We start from the raw sequence: 13,607 nt of genomic DNA, 5'->3' as shown, positions 1-13,607 counted from the left end.
CAATTTGTACATTTTCCAGTTTATAAACAAATCTGCAAGCGCTGACCATCAAAGCCAATTAGATTTGGTGCCAGACAGCAGGTTTCCCTCCCAGTGGCATCAGTCACTTCTCTTGGCGGGGACAGAAGGTGGGTGACTGTCACATGCAGCTCCTCACAGCCCTGTGCCACCGCATGGGCAGCGGGAAACTGCCTTCCGATCTGGGTTTATGGCCCTGCTTCCCTACATGGCGACTCTGGGAGTAAATAAACAGATTGTTCTACAGGCCTGATAAAAGAGGCATTAGCCGAGTATGAAACATTATGCATTTAATACACAAATAGTCCAAAAAAAAATTAGTCCAATATACTTGTTTCCCTCACTGATACTGCCAACCAACAATGATGATGATAAAGCAAATCTTATCAAATACCATAAACCTGAGCTCCTTCTTAATACCCTATTTGAAGGCATTCACTGTGTGTATTAAATATTCCACTGCCCTTTGGTCTGGGTAAAGCAAGGAACAATCAAGTAATTCATCTACTATTGGGTTTCCCTTGTGCAGTTAACTTTAATACTAGTTATCAGAGAAGGCTTCAATATAGAAACCAGGATTGCATTTAAATCATGGAGCAACAGCACGAGGGTAAATCAAGCGACAGAAATTCAATGGTCACAGTCAGAATTAAACTCACTTTACGTGCAGCGTAATGACAAACCCAGACAGGAATATTCAACGAAATGACAAACCTGAGCAGTGTTGCTGGAGACGAGTTCATAATTTCACATGTGTTTATATAGAGATTTTGCATTTTGGCTCTATTTGGCCCCCCTCTAGTTGGGGGGGAGGTGGTTGTTGTCATTTTTTATTGTTGGGCTCCTTTTGGAAGGTTCTGGTTTCTGCTACCCCAGCACTTTGAGACCTCAGGCTATTTTTCCTCCCGACAGCTCAGTACTTTCCAGGAATGAGCACCCGGATCCACTGCGCACTGAGCACAGGACCGCAAGGCAGGGTGGATGAAAAACGGCTGCATTAATGCAAAGCGTTTAAAAGAATGATGATCAGTGCGAAGGGAGAACATTACGCAGACTGCACACGAACGTGACAGTGTTGGCATGCGCAATCAAAAGATGATTTGTAAACGAAAATGTAAATTTGCTTCTCATCTGGAGGCTTGATGACACTGGGAATACTCCTCCCTCGCTCCAGCCCTCCCCCTTCCTTGGAGGCTGCTTCCAGCTCTCTCACTGCCTTTACCGCACCAGGCTAACACTTCCAGGGGACTAAGGATTGATAAAGGGATAAATTTAAGGGAGTCTTGATGACAAAACATTATAGTTACCTGAAATGATAGAAACTTTCCCTCGAGAAACATGTGCATCCATATTAACCAAATGAAATAATGGCAACGAAGAACCCAACCACGTCTTCATACCGAAACGACATCTGCATTCCGCATTTCCAACCTGCAGTCTCGGGCATTAAACTGCCCTTGCTTTACCATCCACGGAGGTTGGAGGTTGTAACACACTGAAGATTTTAAATGTATCTATCTTTAAATAAACTTAAAAATGACTGTAATATTCTCTAAGTTTATGCATGGAAATCTAAGAGTTCCTCCCAAGAAATTAAACCCGCTCAGAATTAAAATACTCACATCGACTTCTCACCCAGGCTAATCACATAATGATCTAGAGAAGTGATGCAGGGACAGGTACGGATTAACTCAGCTGCGATGCACTGGTGGTAGGGGGTGAATTAGCATAATCATAAATTTGTTCCAATTACAGAAAGCAATTATCAAAGACCAGCTTACAGCATTATCAGATGAAATCAGTTAAGTACACCGTATCCCCGGTAGATTATGACAGGGGTTAGGGAGCTGCTCTTCTTTAAAACAAGGCTTATCTAAGCTCAGCCCTATTTCTCTCTACTGCAGACAATATAAGAAAATTTTTTGGCTTCAGCCACAGGAGCACCACGATCACTGGAGCTATTGTGGGTGTTGAAGTTATTTATGTGTATGACCTGATTTTAACTTTAGTTATATATGGATCTATACAGATACAGTGACCACACATCTTCCAATTGTCATGTAAGAAATTCACACACTTTGGAGGCATGCAGATTCTGTGAGCATTTTGTTGGGGACAAACACTGAGCTGTTACCAAGACATCTTCTGTTCTTTCTAGTACTTTGCTTGAGAGTATAAAGAGATAATGCCCAGCAGACACAACACAACCCAGAAGCCCTTTGGGCACACACAATAATTTTACAGGTCACAAGACAAAAGACCTCGGGACCCTTGCTTTTAGATTATACTATTCTGCCCTTTAAATACAACATCCGACTTTCTTATGTGGTCAATGAGCAGAGTACACATATATCAGAGATAATATACTGAGAATGTCAGCTCTTCTTGAAGAGAGAATCAATTGCTTTCTGGACGCGAGATAAACGCTTTGTGGTTTTAAGACGGGAAAGGTCAACTCCTGACTTACGGTAGCACAAATAACTCTTACAGCAGCGTCAATTCACAGATTTTCAACATTCTCCCTCTTCAATGCACAATGCAGTAAACACACCCTTAACCTGTTTTTAAGCCGCCCCCCCTGTTCACTAATTCCGAGAGAACAAGGCGGCTTTGTGTCCTTGGGCAGCACTGCTCGCAGGGCCCTGGATCCACCTCACGTTCCAGACGCCAGCAGAGCAGAGCAGAGCTCAGAAGTCGAGCCCAGAGGGGTCCTGCTGCTCACCAGACCTGCAGCCCACAGGAGCGACGTCTGCGCATGAAACTCTGGACTAACAAAGCCAAGCTGCCCAGACTGACAAAGCGTCCTTAACAAAAGGCTTCTGGAGGCAGCTCTTTTTTGGCTCTTCACAGAACAGAGAACATCCTCAAGTTGATTCTGATGCTATTTTCCCTGTTGCATATCGATGTACTTAATTAATGCAATCCAAATAGTACTGAAGGCTCTGAGCTTCCTAACAACAGGTATATTGGGCACTTGCTCCTAATCAGGCTGCGCAGAAACCGCTTTCCCCATCGAGCACATCCAGAAAGAGTAAATCCGTCGGCTCACGTTACCTTTGTGAATATTCTTCCCCATACAAACCAGCTCAGGCCTTTGCCTAGAATGAGGCTTTTCTACCTGAACACTGATTTAGGTCTCATCTTCCCAAGCCTTTAAAAAAAGCCTTTATGAAAAACAGCTTTTGCCGTGTCCTGTAATGTTGAGCGGAGGGAGCAAGCTCCACTCCCTTCAGCACCCCGCTCCACCACGAGCTCCTCTCTCCAGGAGCCCAGAGCTGCGCGAGGAGGCCGCGCGCGGGCGCGGGGCAGCAGCTCCCATCGCCCTCGCACTAAGATGGCCACGCATCTTTGTGGCAGTCCTTGTTTTCCCACTCTGCTAAAACTTGAACAAACAGGCAGGAGAAGCTTCCTAGGAGCATAAATCATCATGGGAGATTAACCAAAAACAACAGGCAGTTTGCCAGATACAAGCAATTCATATCTACCTTTATTATCACATAGTTATTTTATCAACACGATCAAAAACATTAATCTTCCTTGCAAGGAGCCGCTCACGAGCAGCATACAGGGAGCAGGTCAGCGGGACCTGCTGCATTTTTTAAATTAATCCACTGAGGGAATACTGCTACAGAACCGTTTAATCACAGCACTGTCATACTGTTCTGGTAAGCATATTCTTCCTTCATTAGATTGAATATATAATCTCATTACATAAATCTGACACACCGACTCACTCATAAATCAGCCTGGCTTTTGCTGGCTGCGGGGTGCAAAGCGCTTTGAGAAGAGGCCCGGCCCGTTACGGCAGAGCCTCCGGGAACCCCCTTCCTGGGCCTTCCCTGGGTGTTGCACACAGCGTGACTTGAATCACGACCTTAATCTCAAAGAGCAAGGGAAGCCAAGAGATGTTTTGAAACTACTTCTTACGAAGTCCAATCTGAATGATAACTGAATGATTTGAATGTCAGACTGGCCCCACTTGTAATACTCTCTCCCTTGAAAGCATGCATTCATTTTCAATAGTGGTCTTCTGAATTTAGGAGTTTACAAGCCCTGGTCTTGCTGCCAGGTGCTGAAGAGGCAAGCTCATGAACAAGTAATGTATGTCCTAGTCATTCATCTACCACAAGGCACCACTTAGAAACACGAGTGTGGCCTGGTGCATCAGAGCCTCGAGACGTGTGTTCTGAGGCTGCGAGGAATCACTCAGCCCCTCTGGGTGGCTGCTGCTCTCAGCAGCTCCTGCACCCCCGTGCCGCACGCTGCGGAGCACGAGGCGGGGCAGCGATCCCGTCCCGGAGTCAGGGACGATCACCAACACACAGCACTGCCCTCCTCCCCGAGCAGAGCTCTGCAGGATGGGAACCGTGCGGTGTTCTGGAGTGGAACAGTACAGTTCCAAAATATGCCAAAATACCTGCAATATTTTAAAAAGACTACCTGTTCTAAGCAAAGGCTCAACCTTTTTATAGACAATCCCCAATTATACAGGATCACAGTGAAATCAAAGGCTTTTTCCCTTAGCACATTGAGCAATGGCATTAAGATGGTTTTTACCAGCACTGATAATCACAAGCCTTTTACTCTGAAATCTGCTCTTTGTTTGAACCTCTACAGAGTATTACTGCAGGCTCTGTGCATTACAGCTGCTCTTGTCACAGCTAATCCAGGATCCAGGCCCGGGAGAACGCGCGCGGGGTATTAAAAACAAAGAACTTGGAAAGACAGGCAGGAAGGTAACAGTGAAGCACCATTTCTTCCGGCAGAGAGAGGTGATGAAGGGCCGGGGTTTTACCTCGTCCTTCTTGCAGGAATCCCAGGCACAAACAAAAGGCTTTAGCCCCGCAGATGTTTCACGGAACCAGGGCAGCCTGCAGAGCATCAACCCATCACCCTGCCCCGAACCCCAGCAGCCCAGGGCAGCCTCTAGTGAGTTACCACAACAACTGCACATTCCGCGAGCTCTGCTGAACATTCCTCAGCTACAAATAAGGGTAGGCACTTCCACAGTGATACATGTGCTCACAACTCTGCTACCTACTCCAGAAATGATCTTCCATATCATTCTGCATGGAGAATATTAATAAATCAGGTGTCTGTGTGACTGGCATCATTTCAGAAGAAGGTGGTGGTATCTACATGAACTGCCATCAAACGCTGCTTTCTACAATAGCGGTTCCTTTGTTTTTCCTAAAACGTAACTAATGCTGAAGTGTAATTCATGAGTAGCAACGGCACAGAACGCACACTCCAGAACGAACGGGACGTCCTTCTACCGTAACTTTAAGATCTTGCATTTGTCAGCTGGCTCTGCACCCCAATGAGCTGCAGGCCATGGACGCCCTACGCTAAACGCAATGCCTCCAGATTAATCATTTTAATATCTTTTTTAATACCTGTATTATACCTTACAGGTCTGATCTGCTCACCATCATAATATAGCATGGAGCGCTTCAAGGTGAGCGTGACTCTTTAGTGAAATTAGCAATTACAATTAAACCCGCGGTCACGATGTGATCAAACACTCTTTGTTAGGGTTGGGAGCAACGTTTAACAGCTCCTGCAGATGTAAAACGTGACACACAGACGAGCACACAGAGGGGCTGGTGCCTGTATGGACGGATGTGCCCGCTCAACCCACTGCTCCTTAGTGACAGAATTCCCTTAATTCCTGCTCAATGAAAGAGGAGGCAACGTCGCAGTTCCTGCTACAATGTGACCTAATTTTGACATGTTTCAATTGACTATTAGAGTTTTTACAACCTCCATTAATTTACAGGTTTTTTTTTGTAAAAAAGTCACTGTTGGCTGCAGCAGTTGCTTAAGGAAAACCAGTCCTGGGAAGAGCCTACATTTAGATAAATAATCATTGAGACATATTACACATCCTGGGATGTCTTTGGTGAAAAATGAAACGCACTTATTGTATTTGTAACTAATGTACCTTAGAAGTAAAGCAAATATTGATATTCCAGACACAAGAGGCAGGATCTATAACTAACTGCATAAAATGCACGCTGTTTGCATTTAGCAATCATACTGTTTTCTATAACGAGAAACAAGATTCATTGAAGACTATAATTCACTAGCCTTTTTTGCTAGTGTTTTATTACAATACAGTTACCCTGCTATATTACATTTTACAGTATGTGTACAAGCCCCATAAATATACAGGCCTATGTAAATAGGCAGCAATGACTCTCACTGCTTCTGGAATACTCACAGCTTTTGCATTTTATGCGGGTTTCACATTTTGTTGATGTATTTGCAATGGAATATGTACTGCCCAGAAGAGAAATTATTTTACATTTCCATTAAAACCCGTAGCGGTAAATAAACCATCAGAACTCACGCAGATATTCACTGGAACATCTACAGCAGTCCATTAAAATGTCAAGATCTATGTTAACCATTTGAAGAAGTAGCACCAGATACAACACATTTAAAACTTTAAAAAATACATTAAATGATAAAGATATGTGAGAGCATTCTCCAAAGCTCAGCAGAGCACTCGGATCAACACGTTTCCACTCCTCAGCAGCACAGTTCAGCACAACAGCCGCCCTTTTCTTGTGAAAGCAGGAGCTGCAGGAAACCCTGCAAGTTCTGCGGACGCTCCCGAACACGGCAAGCCCTGCAGTTTGGTGTCCCACAAGCTGTTTGCAGTGCCAGGCGGTTACAGCAGAGCTGCAGCTCAGTTTGCACCTCGCGCTGCTTCCCCCCGGCCAAGCAAGAGGGCTCCCACTTACAGAGGCTCCTCCCAAACACCGCGGTTTACCTGCGGCTTCACTGCAAGGGCCTGGCTTTCCGCTACGGGAACGGTGCCAATCAGCAGGATCTACTGAAGAGGAGAGAATTTACGAAACTCTCCACAAGGCAGCGGCCGTTACTTCAGCGGCAGTCAGAGGAACTGCGCCGTGATTGCAGCAGTACCATCGCACTTCCAATTTAAGACACACTAAGTTCACATTAAATCCAGGTCTGAGGAGGTCGCACAGACTCCTCTAGATGGTTAGTTTGAATGTGGAATACGGCGGGTCCAATTAAAATGGCATTTAAAAGCCGGTTATCGCATCAGGCCTATGGAATTGAAGAGGAACAACCTGGGACACCTTGGTATTCCAAAGCCCTTGCGTCAGTGCCCGAGAGCACATTTCCAATCTGCCCCAACGCATTCCAACCTCTGCCCCACACAGAGAGAGGAACTCGAACAAGTTGTTCAAGGAGATGACTAATTACAAAAACAAGCACTTATTTTTGCTCCCGTACTCCAAAGAAGTAGCATTTTACTCTCTGAAGCAGTAATGAAGCACACAGAACACATCATCCCAAACGTAACAAAATGGGTATTGACGGAGCACTTACCAGGCAATGCTTCAAGACGGGCTTGACAACATCCCCGAGTACAACATCATGGCTATCACGGCTCAGGCAGCAAGGAGGAATTACCAGCAATGAGCCAGAAAGGATGTTATAATTTATTCTGTTTGCTGACTCCATCCCAAAGCACCAGGATCTATTAATCATATTGATTCCAGACGCTACCCCTGAGCTGGTACGGAGCTGCACAAATGACAGAAGCAAGTTGGCCGCATTCTTCATCGTTTTACTTTGAAAGTAATTGAGTTTGTCACCGGGAGATAGCAACTCCAGCACTTAGGATGTCCTTAAAATTACTAGAAAGTATCCTTTGTCAGAGCACCGGGAAACACCAAGATGCGATTAGAATGACCAGCCTACCAGGATACAGTCTTACCAAAGTTGCTTTACAGAGTGAAGACAATAGGTATGAACAGCACTATATCATGTTAATGGCAGAACTATAATGCATCAGACAAAAAAAGAAATTATTTCAACCGGTAAGGGGGAAGGATAAGAGATTATTAACCAACGGAGACAAAACAGAATGCTAATACTCGAAATACCCATGGTGAGCAGGATAATCAAACGCAGCAGAAGGGAGGAAAGCAGCAGCCAGGCCTGGTGCAGAGGTGCGGGTGGTCGGCCACGGCGCGGGGCTCTGGCAGAGCCCACACTCATCTCTGCGTCCCCAGAGCGCAGAGCTCAGCCCCGCGGCCCACCCTGCACCCTGATCCTGCAGGCAGAGCTCCGCTCGTGTCCCTGGGGACAGCGCGGCTGCAAGGGGACAACAGGAGGCCGCGGTCCCCACCCGGCGGCCTCGCGGAGGCCACCCGCAGACACAGCTTCGTTCCCGGGCTGCAGCACAACCGCCTCTGCGCACAGGCTGCACGCTAAATGAGGCCCCTATTGCACACAATTAATAAACATCTCTACGGGGAAAATCTGCTGGGGGGTTGGAAAGCCAGAACTGTCTCCTTCCCAGGCCAACTCTGCATCGGCAGGGAAAGAAATGGCTCTGGTCCCAGCAAGCCTTTGCCAGCAGAGCCTCAGTTATATTTAAATCAACATTTGCCGCAGCAGGGGATTATCAGATGCTCAGCTTAAATGCTGGATTTTCTTTTTTGTTGCAATGTTTAGCTCATAAAAACTGAATTTATTTGGGTTGGTGCTGATGCCTCTAAGCACAGCTGCTCACCAACTCTGTTCTGCTTCCTGCGCCAAGGCACAAGAATTCCCAACCTCTTCGGAATCTGCCAAGTCTCACGACTGGGGTTTTCTTCCTCCTGCTGCAGTGGCAACGCACCCGCAACGCCCAGTCCCACAGCAACCTCCTGCACGGAGACGCGCAGCGTTTCCTCATATTCCTCCTGTCACAGAGACAAACTACACGAGGGCCGTCTAAATGATACGAAAGAGTAAAAGAAAAGGTAATAGAGTTTGTTGTACAACAGCTACCAGGGGTCACGCACACGGCTGTTGCCACCTGCGGATTTACGAGCACTATCATCAGACACGTTTAACAGCATTCCCTGTGCCATAGATGGGCTTTGGTTCCACGAAGGTGTAATCAAATCCTCGGCAAGGGCTCGCAGACTGAGATGCTGCTGAAGTAACAGAGTATCCGTTACTTGAGAGCTGGCTGACAGCAGCAGCTGCAGGGGCTGCTAAACGATCCCGCGGGCAGAGCGCGTCTGAGGGCAGCGCCAGCATCAGCGCTGCCTCAGCAGGACTCGGCGCTTCTCCTTCTTGCTGTACAACATTCAAGCTCAATTACAACAGTGCAGCTCTTTATTTGCAGTCCTCCTTCATTGTTTGCTTTTACCAATGTATTATTCAGCTTAAAAACTATTTACTGAAACTGGGTGAGCACACAGACCATTGACAATGTCACATTAGCCTCCGTTATTTGTAAATTAATTTATACAAGCAGAGCTTTAAACCATGTAAAGTTTGGATACATTTAGACCAACAATACAAACCTTTAATCCATATTCTCCTAACTTCTTTTAATATATATGTTGTGTGTGGAAATTAATATATAAAGGAAACTTAATACAGATATTTTCAGCACCACTGAAATCAGTATTATGGGATACTGAAGCCTTACTCAGCCAAAACAGGCTATAGAGAAAGGTGTAGAGGAGTTCTGAGAATTAGCAAGGGTTAAAATCCCTCGTGAGAATATTTGAAAAGGGGCTAGAAATGCGGAAAGAAATATTGGGAAATAAAGGCATTCACTCCTGGTATTTCAAAGAAACCTTGCTTTCCACTTCTTCAAAGACTAATCACCTCAGAGTTTTAGAATTAAGTGCTGATTTAGGTCACTTACATGAAGAACATTTATTTTTAATGCTTCTATCCTTGGATTTAACAAACCTTGGGCACCTTCAAGGTGCAGAAAAACAATTCCAGAGACAAAGATTTATATTGTTGTTAATGGGGGCAGGCGCACATAAATAATGGAGCTGAACTTAAATTTCATTCCTGTTGCAGAGTGTCTGCCTCTTATTGAACTGTACTGCATTATGAGAGCTTTGACTCTCTCAGTCAGTCACAGCCATTGTCAGAATAAATCACTAGATTAGCTTGTGGCTTCGGCAAGCACAGGAAATGGGAGCTCTTTGGGAAAATAATGCTCCTGAACTTGATGGAATAGAGTGATCACAATCTTTTCCAAGGCATCTAGACAGATATTGGCAAGATGACAAGAAAGGCAAGTGAGTCTCCTCTCTAGCCTGCTTTCTGCTTGCATTTCTAGGGCCATGCAGAGGATGGATAAAACCAAACCAAACCCAATGATGCTACACTGAACATTTACAAAACAGAAGAAAAGCTTCCTTAGCTACTTCAAGCCTTTTGTTTTCATCTAGGCTTCATCCAAACTCTAACAAAATCAGTCCTTGGAGACTCGCAGCCATCTGGGGTTTGAAGCCTTCTCTTCTCGGGACCCACACAACTGCTGCTGATACAGGACAAGCACCCTGACTGTCCCAGTTATCTCCCACCCAAGTGTTGAACGGGGCTGGTCTTGCTTTCCTTGAAAAATCCCAAGAGCTTCGAGCCCATCTAGAGCTGCCACAGAGCAGAGCCATGATCCTGCCCCCCGTCTCTAAAGACCCGAGTTATTCTGAGCTGACTTGGCCTGGCAAGCCCAGGAGCAGCCCTGCATGTGCTTTATGCGAGACTTCCTTGTCCAAAGCAGTGTGACCTGTTAAGATTTACAGGCTTTATTAGCAGCAATAACAATTTTATAATCAACATCAGTAAATCAGGGTTATTGAGAACTCTACAACTCTAATCTGTAGAAAACAATTAAAATGTCAGCTTTCCATTGAATCTAATTCCTAGCTTTCATAAAAGAAAGATATTCGGTTTAATTGTTGTGTGCAAAGCAGTGCAGTTCGGAACGATAAATTTCTCTGAAAACACATTGGTTTTCTGCTAAACAATGAGTACCAAGCAACGCAATCATCATCTTTAATTAGGACCATGCTCATAAATAATAGGATAAGGAAAAAAGAACATACATAATATAGAGAGCATAACATGAATTCTGGTTCTGTGCACTGGTTCTACATATTTCTGAACTGTAAAATTGCCAACTCTCCCAACTTTGACTCAAGTCTCACAATATCTGATGTTTTCTTCAAGTTTCAACCTCAGGGACCAAGCAATAACTTGGTTAGAACTTGGCTCCTGCCATTCTGAAGCCTCTCCATTAGTTCTTGTTTAGATTTAGCTAACATATTTTAAATGTATTTAAGGTAAATGGAAAAAAAGCAAAATTATTTGCAGTAGTTTTCTCTCTTCAGCAACCACCCGAAGTTTTTCATGCTCACTTCTCAGTAAAAACAAGTTATTTATGTCAAGATAAAGGAAAGAACACTGTTGTCATTCTGTGAGTGTAAGAGCTGCCCAGGGAACAACCCTCACCTCGGCGGCAGGAACCCCCTCCGGCGGGCGGCAGTGCAGGACGATCATCCCTTCGATGGGAACCTCCTTCCCCTGCGGGTCTTGCTCAAAGTTTTTCCGTAGATCTGGGGAGAGTTCAGTGCAGTCATTCACTTCCCCTCCCTCCAGTGCGGCTTGTCTGGACAAACACAGAGCTCTAGTGCTGCCAGACAGGTATTTTAGAAGCCAGTGCCCCTTACCCAGTACTAGGCAGACCGCAGAAGTCACATCCTGCCCTGTTCTGCTCTTTGCACGTATATAAGCATGGAACCTGGAAGTTACTCCACCTTCCACAGAGGAAGGAAGCAGGGGAGGTCCCATCGTAGCTCTGTTTTTGTACCTCAACCCTTAAGAAATCATTTGTGGCTACACAGACACCAATATTACAGCCCAACAGCATCGTGTCTGCAGCCCTGCAGCCTCTCTCAAGCCTTTGCTTTCAGAATGAGAGAACCGAATGCAAAGGAAGCCCCCGGCCCTGCCAGGGCCAGTACCACAGCGAGGGGTGTGGAGGTCCCAACGTGCAGCTCCACCTGGTTCTGCTCCTGCTGCTTTTTACTCAGATCGCCGTGTTACGGGGTTGGGAGATCACGGAGCAGAGCTAAGTCAATAAAAAATTCAATTTGGAGTAATAGTCCTTTGCAGCTCGGCAACATGGGGAAATTATCAGCTCATTCAATGCTATGACAATTAATGCAGTGAAATAAAAATCAGAATCTACACATATTTACACATTCAAATTAAATCAGCCAACAAAAAAAAAGAATGTAACTGTCATAGTGTGGTTACATGGTCTTAATTACTTCACCCAAGTGTCTTAGTCTCAGTTACCCTGCTAAAAGGACATAACTGCAGAAAAAAGAAGATTTATCAATAACTGCTCGAACAGTATCCGAACTGCCATGCGGAGTTCCTTTCTTGACCACCCTGCCTCACACAAAAAAGTTGCCTTCACATCTCTTCAGGCCTTTAAGGAGCTCAACTCGTGATTTAAAGGCAAAGGTTTCATGAGAGTTTGGGGGAAAAGAAATTTCCCAACTTCGCTATTAGCATATATATATGAATAAAAATAACCTCCAAAGCAGGGTGGCTTCCCACCCTGGGCACCTCCGCGAGCAGCAGAACGTTGCTCTACTCACAGGCTATGCGCACAGCTGCCTTCCTGCTCTTGGAGGTCCCCAGGTGGCTCCACGCAACGCACTGACACCAATAGTCCTCCGGCCCGTGGAAATCCTCCACCTGCTGCCTCGTCACGTTGATGAAAACCTCTCGGACTTTCAAGCCTGAAGGGGAAAGATACGGCAAATGAGCTGATACAGGATGTCTTATTTGGGGATAGAGCAATGGCTAGCCACATCTTTTAATTAGCAATTCAATTTTTAATATAGGCAAAGCTTTAATTAGTTGGATAATAATATACGTGCCCAGGAGGTTACGTAAAGAAAAGCAGTGTAAAGAAATGCACAGGGCTATATAATCCAAAGGGTTAAAAGGCATTTGGAAGACAGAGTCATTAAAACATTCATTTGAAAATGGAAAACATTCATGTCAAGACTTCCTTGCTTCTCTCCTGTGCAGTCCCAAGATACTTCTTTCCCCTCCACTGGAAATGGATGAAAACTCAATCTGAAAATATTCCATGCCTGTGAAGTTTATAAAGCAGCAAATTTCTTAAGGTGAACTCCATAAATTGGCTTTCACTTAATCTCAGGCATCATTAACAGCTCGGGAGTTCACTTCTGAAAGGGACTAGGAATCCAACCTGTTCTTCTGGCAAACCAGAGAGCTGGGGCCTGCTGGGGATGAGCCTGAAGTACAAAATTTGTGCTACTTTTCCAGCACTAAGTGAAGGGCATTTTTATTTCATTTCCTCTTTTTGCTTTGCCACATTTCACAGCGCGACCTGAAGATAAGGCCAAGCCTGGGATAGTTACCCAATGTGCCTCAATAATCCTTTTAGTCACTCAAATATTGATTCAGTCTGTAATAAACACAGAGCTCCTGGTTATTTCTGCGTTACCTTGTTTATTAAACATGTCAGTGCGTTTCCAAACAAAGCTGTTTATGAAAAGCTCCCTTTATTTTCTGCCCCAGGGAAAAGCAGGTCACTGTGGACTAACCAGAGCAGGTGGAAAAGAGCAGTTCCATGGGAAGGGCTCTCCCCAGTGCCACCCCGACTGCCAAGTGCACGAGGAAAGCGCTCCTCGGAGGCAGGGGCAGCGCCGGGCGAGCCCGTCCGGGGCCTGGACACAGCAGCTCTTCACTGGGAAGAGTTG

The 13,607-nt window shown here is 45.4% G+C and overlaps 1 protein-coding gene across 1 annotated transcript in view; it reads right to left on the bottom strand.

The window, feature by feature from the left end:
• UNC5D (unc-5 netrin receptor D) overlaps positions 1-13,607 on the bottom strand; it is a 77,296-nt gene that overhangs the window by 26,866 nt on the left and 36,823 nt on the right. Inside the window, exons 3-4 of the mRNA XM_088521424.1 lie at positions 12,471-12,614; positions 11,314-11,417 (exon numbers count right to left, since the gene is read on the bottom strand). Of these exons, the coding sequence (XP_088377550.1) occupies positions 11,314-11,417; positions 12,471-12,614 (248 nt within the window). The remainder of the gene's footprint in view (positions 1-11,313; positions 11,418-12,470; positions 12,615-13,607) is intronic.

Source organism: Tinamus guttatus, unplaced genomic scaffold (genome assembly GCF_059628265.1).
Source record: "Tinamus guttatus ecotype Peru unplaced genomic scaffold, ASM5962826v1 Tinamus_guttatus_pri_ptg000123l, whole genome shotgun sequence".
In the NCBI taxonomy this organism is placed as follows: domain Eukaryota; kingdom Metazoa; phylum Chordata; class Aves; order Tinamiformes; family Tinamidae; genus Tinamus; species Tinamus guttatus.
Note: the sequence above shows the minus strand (reverse complement) of the source record. Positions and strands in the feature narration are given on the sequence as shown.